This window comes from Argopecten irradians, chromosome 11 (genome assembly GCF_041381155.1).
Source record: "Argopecten irradians isolate NY chromosome 11, Ai_NY, whole genome shotgun sequence".
Lineage (NCBI taxonomy): Eukaryota > Metazoa > Mollusca > Bivalvia > Pectinida > Pectinidae > Argopecten > Argopecten irradians.
This window is the reverse complement of record NC_091144.1, coordinates 8,135,709-8,144,528: the sequence shown is the minus strand read 5'-3', so window position 1 is coordinate 8,144,528 and position 8,820 is coordinate 8,135,709. Positions and strand designations below refer to the sequence as shown.

The following is an 8,820-nucleotide window of genomic DNA, read 5'->3' as shown; positions in this document are numbered from 1 at the left end:
TCCATCTTGTATTCAGTTTATTACAATGCGCATGCTCAGACATACAAGCGTGTAGTGATACAGATTAACAGACTTACTAAAGTCCGAGTTATACAAATAACACTGTGTACCGTATTTTATTACATTCCTCCCCTCTATTTAAAAAGTCAGTCTTTAAATGTCTATAATTTCACCATTAATTATTATAGGGGATATGTAGAGTATTTTTCTTTAAAGATACACAGTAAATTATAGACTTTAAATTTACTCATTTCTTTTAAATCATAAATGTCAATGTCAGTTTCTCAATTATACGACACTGTAGATGGATTTTAAAACACTCATTTTTAACTTTATGAAATGAAATAAAACACTTTAACAGTATAACATTGTCATTTTGTCATTAGAAAAATTAAACAAAACTGAAACATTATAGAACACAGGGGTTCTTAAGAGTCTGCACGGGGAGTTATTATGTCCCCAGAGCACAGTGCAGCTCTGACCTATACCTAGCTACAAATCTAAACGCGATGGAGCTTTCCTTCGTCGAGCTGGGTTTCGTCTCGGAGATGGTGCTGACACAGTCTTGCCCGAGGACACAGCCACAGGATTTTCCAACAGTGGAGGAGGCGTCGCGACATCGGATGGAGGTTGGATAGGGACTGTTTCTGGGGCCTTCGGTGTGATTGGTATTGGTAATTTGGGTGGTAAGTCAACAACGAGTTCAGGGATGGGTAATTTCCCTTTGATGATTTGATCGGTATGTCTCCGCCACACCGCTCCATTACCAACATTTACTCGGTACGAAAGTGGACCTGTTTTCGATTCGATAGTTCCTGGGATCCACTTTTCTCCGCTTAGTCGATAATCACGTACATTTACCGTTTCTCCTTCGCTGAATTGTCGAGACGACTGATTTTCGTTTATCATCTTCTCCTGATTATTACGAACTGTACGACTCGTGCTCGGTCGGATAAGACTCAGGCGTGTTTGTAACGATCTTCCCATGAACAAATGCGCCGGGGTTTCGTTCGTTGTCGCATGTGGTGTCGATCTGTAGGCTAGTAGGAAATTACAGTCTTTTATTTAACGTTCCTCCGTCCTTCCGCGATGCTTTCATGGCCTGTTTGAACGTCTGAACTAGTCGTTCCGCTAAACCGTTGGTACGGGGGTGGTATGGTGCGGACGTAGTGTGACGTATACCGTTGTATTTCATGAAGCGTTGAAATTCGTCAGATACAAATTGTGGGCCGTTGTCCGAAACTATACATTCGGGTAAGCCGTTCCTGGAGAACACTTCACGCATAACTTCGATCGTTTTCGACGCCGTCGTCGTTGACATTGGTATTATTTCCGGCCATTTAGAATGAGCGTCCACCATGAGGAGGAACATGGACCCTTCGAAAGGTCCGGCGAAGTCGACATGGACTCGCTGCCATGGTAGTTGTGGCCATTCCCATGGGTGCACAGGTGCGGCGTTCGGGCTAATTTTGTGCATCACACACCCATGACACTTTTTAGCTTGTGTTTCTAAGTCACTGTCTATTCCTGGCCACCAGACGTAGCTCCTGGCTAGCGCCTTCATCTTGCTCGCACCAAGATGACCTTCATGTATTTGATCCATGACCTTGAGACGAATATTTTCGGGAATTATTACACGTATCCCCCACATCAAACATCCGTCGTGTAACGATAGTTCCGTTTTACGGTTAGCATAGGCAGCTATGTCGGGGTCTGCCTTCACATCATTATTCCAACCGTTTAATGTCATTTCATAGACTTTCGACAATACTGGGTCTCTCCTTGTACTTTGTCGCACTTCCTTGACCGATACCGGTAGTGTGTCAAATTGAGTCGTCATGAACACATAGTCGACATCTGGCTCGTCGGTTTCTCGTTCCTTCACGATCGGTAAGCGCGATAGACCGTCAGCGTTTCCATGACTTTTCGTACCTTTGAATTCAATCTTGTACTGAAAACCGGACAAATACAACGCGTATCGCTGAAGACGTGCGGCTGTCGTAGCAGGAATACCTTTCTGTGGGTGGAAAATAGACACCAGGGGTTGATGGTCCGTTATTAGTGTGAACTCACGACCGTAGAGATAGGCGTAGAACTTTTTCACACCCCATACAATTCCCAGAGCTTCCTTGTCTATTTGCGAGTAGTTTTTTTTTTCAGCAGCAGTAAGGCTTCGCGAGGCATATGCTATTGGCTTTTCGTCGCCGTTCTCGAGACGATGAGACAATACAGCACCGATACCAAACGGAGACGCGTCGCACGAGAGTACCACGGGTAATCGCGGGTCGTTATGCGTCAGAACTTCGTCCGATGTCATCATTTCCTTCACACGGTCGACGGCCTTCTGACATTCCTCGGTCCATTCCCATTCAGCATCCTTTTCCAGAAGTTTGTGTAGCGGGCTAAGTACGGTAGCAAGGTTTGGAAGAAACCTCGCATAATAGTTCACTAACCCTAACAGAGCTCGGAGCTCACTCACGGTTTTCGGAATCGGAGCGTTGACTACAGAGTTGACCTTGTCGTCGGTTTTGTGAATACCGTCCTTGTCGATTACATGACCGCAGAATTCGATCTTGTCGAGCATAAACGCACATTTCTCCTTGTTTAGGCGTAGACCAAATTTATCTAGGCGCTGAAGCACGGTTTCGAGGTTTCGCATATGTTCTTCCTCCGTTTCGCCGGTTATAATCATATCATCAAGAATACATTGGACACGACCTATCCCTTGAAGCACTTGGTCCATGGCACGTTGCCAAATGGCAGGTGCCGAGGCTATACCAAACACGAGCCTCTGATATTGGAAAAGGCCAAGATGGGTGTTTATAGTTAGGAATTTCCGATCCTCTGGTCTCACCTCCATTTGCAGGTACGCCTGCTTTAAGTCCAACTTTGTAAATTTCACACCTCCGGCTAACGAAGCGAATATGTCCTCAACTTTCGGTAACGGATACTGGTCCACGTCGAGTACCGGGTTGATTGTGACCTTGAAATCTCCACAAATTCTCACGGAATTGTCTTTCTTAGGGATTGGCACAATCGGTGTGGCCCATTCACTCGTTTCGACCTTCTTTAGGATACCAGCACCCATTAATCGTGTTATCTCAGTTTCAACTTTTGGTTTAATGGCGTATGCCACAGTTCTCGCCTTACAAAATTTCGGATTGGCCCCGGGGCGTACTTTGATCTGAGCGGAAATGTCCCTTAACGTACCCAACTCATCCTTGAACACGGCGGCATATTTCAGTTTGAGACCTTGTACTGTCATGTTTTCACATTTCTCATGAAAGTTGAGTCGCCGAGCTTCCTTGATTGCCGTCCAATCAAGTGTCAACACATCGAGCCAGTTCCTTCCGAGTAATGGCGGACCTCTGCACTCCTCACTAACAACATGTATCGGTAGCACTGCTTTTTGTCCGTTTAGGTTGACCTTCACCTTAATTTGACCTAGTGCCTTTATTTTCTCACCGACTAGAGTACGAAGTTTTAAATCTGTCGTTTCCAGTTTACAGTCACTGAAATGTCTCTTATAGACGGACACAGGAACGATGGTAACTGGAGAACCGGTGTCCAGTTCCATAGCGATTACTTTACCGTTCACTTCCGGTTTTACCCATATGACGTCACTGTCGAGGTTCTTTACCGTGAATGTTAAACTTCCAAGTAGACTGTCAACATCACTGTCATCGTGATCTAGAGAGTACACCTTCCCCTTTTTATTTCCAGAATTAGACTTCTTTTTCTGTGTTTCGGCAGGCTCTCTGTATGTGTCCTTTTTCTTTACAAGCGTTGCACGAGTAGTCCTTGTAGAAACATTCCTCCGCACTATGATTTTTTCCGTTGCACCGAAAACATGGTTTCTGTGATTTCTTTTCATTCTTTAAGCCGCTTTGTTGAGTTTTTTTCTTCATTTTCTTTTTTGGGTTAACCTTGTTTATTTTGTTTACCATGTTTCCTGACTTTTCCCTCTGAAGTTCCACAGCATCTCGGGATGCCGTCTCCATTGCAATTGCAATATCTAACGCGTTTTTATAGGTCAGATTATCTTCAGACAGCAGTTTCTTTTGTATATTGTCATTACGTAGACCACACACTAATCTGTCTCTCAAAGTTTCATCCAAAGACTGTCCAAACCCACAATGCTCACTTAATTTTCGTATGGCTGCATTGAATTCTCTGATCGACTCACCCGACTTCTGGTCTCTCTTGTGAAACCTAAAACGCTCGGCTATCTGTAGCGGTTGAGGGTTAAAATGTCCATTTAAGACGCCGACCAAATCTACATACGATTTATCACCCGGTAAATCTGGTGCAACCAAGTCATGCAGGATGGAATACGGTTTCCCGCCAATAACACTCAACAACACCGGAACTTTTTTTCCATTTGGCACCTCATTTGCCTTAAAAAATTGTTTCAGACGTTCCTGATAACACTTCCACGACTCGACGGAATCGTCAAAGTTGTCGATTTTCCCCATGCGTCCAGCCATCCTCGTCGCCAGAATGTTATATCGTAGCTAAAACCCGTTTATAGTAGCTTACAACACAACGTGACATCATCATGGAGGTTTCCATCTTGTATTCAGTTTATTACAATGCGCATGCTCAGACATACAAGCGTGTAGTGATACAGATTAACAGACTTACTAAAGTCCGAGTTATACAAATAACACTGTGTACCGTATTTACAACAAAATGGTCCCCTAATGTCAACAAGTGACATAACATGGTGTCAGAAGTGTGGGATAAACTCGCCTAAATAATCGTTGAAGCAGACATGGCGCCGTATCAGTTTTCCCCACCAAAATAGTTTAATTTCAAAGCTCCGGAGGATTGGGTAAAATGGGGAAAACGTTTTGACCGGTTTCAAGTGGCATCAGAGCTGTCGTGAAAGGACGAAGCTCTCCAGGTAAACACATTAATTTACGCCATGGGTCCGGAGGCCGAGGAAATATTCGGTTTCTTTTGAACTTACGGAAGATGAAAAGAAAGTCTATGAAACTGTGAAAGAGAAATTTGAAGGTTATTTTGTGGTCCGTCGAAATGTCATATTTGAGCGCGCCAAATTTAACCAACGTAAACAAAAGGATGATGAACATGTTGAAACATTTATTACGTCGTTGCATGCCCTGTCAGAACATTGTAATTACGGGACACTCAGAGAAGAGATGATTAGGGACAGGTTAGTGGTTGGACTGACAAATTTGAAACTGTCTGAGACTCCCACCCGTGCAAATGTCGATAGGCTTCACACTAGAAATAAAGGCCATGGCCGTAATCATCAACAAATCCAAAGATGAAAGCATAAACCGCAATATCAAGGTCAAGGTCAAGAAAGTAAAGGAAAGTGTCACCGATGTGGCCATGATGTACATAAGCTTGATTAGTGTCCCGCGCAACATGTGAAATGTCATCATTGTAAGGACATCGGACATTACAGCAAAATGTGTAGAAATAAAAGCCGGAGGCACAACAGTCGGCGAGGAAAAATCAACGAACTTAAACGAAAGTGATTCCGATGAAAACTGCTATGATACCGCCTTTCTAGGGTCAGTCGGAACGGACAAAAATGATGTGGACCTCAAATGGTCGATAAACCTAATCCCTGAGCAAACAAAGATTACTTTTAAAATGAATACCGGCGCGGACGTAACGGTTATCCCTGAGAAACTGTACAACAGAATCCGTAAACCGTTGGTAAAGTCTGCAAAACGCTAAGTGTGATAGGGAAATTCCAAGGACAGATGAAAGGTAAAAGCAGTACCGTGCTACTAGACATCTATGTAAAAATAAATCTACAGTATCCGTTATTGGGGAGACCCGCGATAAAAGCTTTAGCCTTGATTAGGATAGTCACATCGGTGAGTGCAAAACCCAAGTTGTTCAGTGGTCTCGGAAAACTTGATGGTGTGTATCGTATTACGCTTATTACTACTCCGAGGCAAATAGCAACGAACTTAATCGTATAGTGAACCTAGGTGTTATTTCACGTGTGGAAGGACCTTCTGATCCATGCGCAGGAATGGTCATAGTACCAAAACCTAATGGAAATATACGAATCTGTTCCAAATTTTACGAAACTTAACGAGGCTGTTAAACACGAGATTCGTCAGATGCCAGCTGGCGACCAAACATTCAGTCAATTGAGTGGCGCAAAAGTGTTAAGTAAATTAGATGCCAATTCAGGCTTCTGGCAAATTCCGCTCTCCGCTGTCTATGTTGACCTGTTTTATTACTCCCTTCGCAAGATTTCGGTATCATCGTCTCCCATTCGGCATAACAACTGCGCCTAAAATTTCTCAGCGAAAAAATTCTCGAGGGGCTAGAGGGAGTCATTTGCTAAATGGACGTCACACTCGTATTCTGGTCTACACAGGAAGAACACGATTTTAGACTAACTGCCGCTCTCGTGAAGATTGAACAGGTCGGACTAACGTTAAATCAAGACAAGTGCCAGTTCTCATGGTCATAGGTCACCTTTCTAGGACACGTGATAGCAAGTGAAGGCTTAAAGCCATATTCTTTATACTATATCCCACACATGGTGCCGAGAAATGCGCTTCATACTTAGTTGTAAAATAGGATTTATACCAGGATTACTGCGAATAGCGGAGTACCTCTCAAGCTCTTCACAATTTTTAAGATTTTCTTTCCATCATATGTAATAAAAATCATTCAAAAATCTGTTAATAAAACGCTTCCAGCACATTGCTGGTGGCACAAAGACATTAAGAATGTAGTCATTTATAAAGGATTGTATATTAAATTTAACCATTATATTGTATATATCAGGTATAAATCCTGTTTGAGTACAAGTATTACATACATCGCCATACAAAAACTGACATAGTCGAGTAATAAAAAGTGTTTTCCATATAAATTTAGCTTTACCCAAGTACACTTTATTCCAAAACAATAACTCTCGTCTTTCTACTTCGCTCCAAATATCAAACGATCCTAAACATTGGACTGTTACAGCTGATGAGGACGTTTTTGGGAGACCAATACAATGTCTACAGACATACCTTTGTGTTCGTTCTAATTCAGCAACCGCACTTTTGGTATACAAATTCCAGAGTTCACAACCATACAACATACTGGAGTAAACAACACTTTTAACAATATTAAAACCTGAAATGGGGTTTAGCCCATTTGGATGAATAGCAATTGTTAGAAGTGAATTTATAATAGTCCTCCCTTTAACACAGGCATCTGTAATATTGCTGCTTGATTGCAGATTACTGGTGAACAGTATCCCTGCATATGCTTTTGAGATGATACTGGAATCCTATCTGGGCCAATTTTACACTGTAAATTATTATTATCCGTCTTTCCACGTCGACGACTAGACTGAAATATTACCACAGAACTTTTGTCAGAGTTATAGTTTAGTCGCCAACGGGTAGAATATGAATATACAATAGCTAACTCTTGTTGAAGAAGCCCTTTGGAAGCTGATAGTACTAACGTATCGTCAGCTAACAACACACATGGGATGTGTGATTCTGTTACAATAAGGCCAAGACTTCGATTATCTAACTCCTTACCGAGTCCATCAATCATGACAAGGAAGCACCATGCTGAGAGCAATGGCCTTGACCTACTCCCTGCTCAACATTGTAGGTCATGCTTTTCTTGCCATCAAAGAGGACAGACGCCTTTATATCAGTAAACGATATCCATTAGTATCCATTAATAATCTATCGCGTTTTCCACCTTTAAATAATGTTATTACAATACCATATTTAAAATGGTCTGGGTACTTGTCGTTTTCAAATATGTTGTTATAGTATCACTAGCAAACTTTGAATGTTCTAATACCAATCAGTCATGACCCTATAACAAGGAATTTTTCACTTGTTATACAAAATGTTGATTTCGTAAAAGAAACAAGGATCCGTAATGATTTCTTTTGACGGTCTTTATTACACTAGCACTTTGGCCTTGAACGGTGGGCATATCCTGGATATTCCAAAAATAGTGCCGTGTTGTTCGTTCGGTGGTCGTGGCCTTCACTGATATTACAGAGTATAAACATAAGGTTAAATGAAATACAACAGATAAGCACCTGACATTTACTGCTCTTAATTTACTGGTCAGGCGGGTAGGCTAATTATACTTAATTGGCGTGTCCATTGCCCCGAGTATAAGCGTCATACCACCTGGTTGCCCCGTGTACGTAATACAATTACTCAATTAACTTTATGTGACACTGAAGCTGATATAATTACCGCGGTTAATCCAACAACAATAAAATCAAGAAAATTTGTATAGCAATGTCAAATGTAGTGTCTGAAATAAATATATACATCCATCTCTCCGTTAAAATTATATGTAGGTACGCGTTCACTGTCTTTTGTTTTACAATATTGTATTCAAGCACTAAAATCCTTATGATAACTTCCCTCGCCATCGGAAAATGAGACGTCCTCGTCTCATCTTAGATTTGTCGGTTTGAAGTTTGGAACAAAGCCTGGTGGCATTTGTCGGGGATTATCACACCACCAGGAGCTGCGGGTATCAGTCCTCTTTTGACGATTTCCACGGCGCGTGGGATTACTAGTACTGTTACGTTGTCTCGATTGTTGAACATGGCTTTGATGATTTTGGTGGGATAAATTGTTCACGATTTGGACAGAGGGAACTTGGTGAATTTTAATCACATCCGAATTTTGTTTTCTTTTTAAAGATGCGACTTCGTCTTGTAGCTGGTAGTTTTCACTTGCCAATCTGTCATTCTCCCTTCTGGCTCCAGCGTAGTCTTCTCTGGCCTGGTCTAAATCTATTCCTAAAATACTTATTTCGAAGTCTTTCGCTTTCATT

The 8,820-nt window shown here is 42.0% G+C and overlaps 2 protein-coding genes across 2 annotated transcripts; both read right to left on the bottom strand.

Moving 5' to 3' along the window:
- Positions 1 to 492: 492 nt before the first annotated feature.
- On the bottom strand, positions 493 to 987 carry LOC138335707 (uncharacterized). The gene has a single exon (XM_069284868.1). It carries the CDS (start codon positions 985 to 987, stop codon positions 493 to 495), a length of 495 nt encoding a protein of 164 aa, XP_069140969.1.
- Positions 988 to 3,725: 2,738 nt separating this feature from the next.
- Positions 3,726 to 4,487, bottom strand: LOC138335706 (uncharacterized). Its single transcript, XM_069284867.1, has one exon. It carries the CDS (start codon positions 4,485 to 4,487, stop codon positions 3,726 to 3,728), a length of 762 nt encoding a protein of 253 aa, XP_069140968.1.
- Positions 4,488 to 8,820: the final 4,333 nt, after the last annotated feature.

What these genes read in the sequence shown, in the direction of transcription:
- LOC138335707 (XM_069284868.1), bottom strand. Translation starts at nt 987, where the DNA reads ATGGGAAGATCGTTACAAACACGCCTGAGTCTTATCCGACCGAGCACG.
- LOC138335706 (XM_069284867.1), bottom strand. Translation starts at nt 4,487, where the DNA reads ATGGCTGGACGCATGGGGAAAATCGACAACTTTGACGATTCCGTCGAG.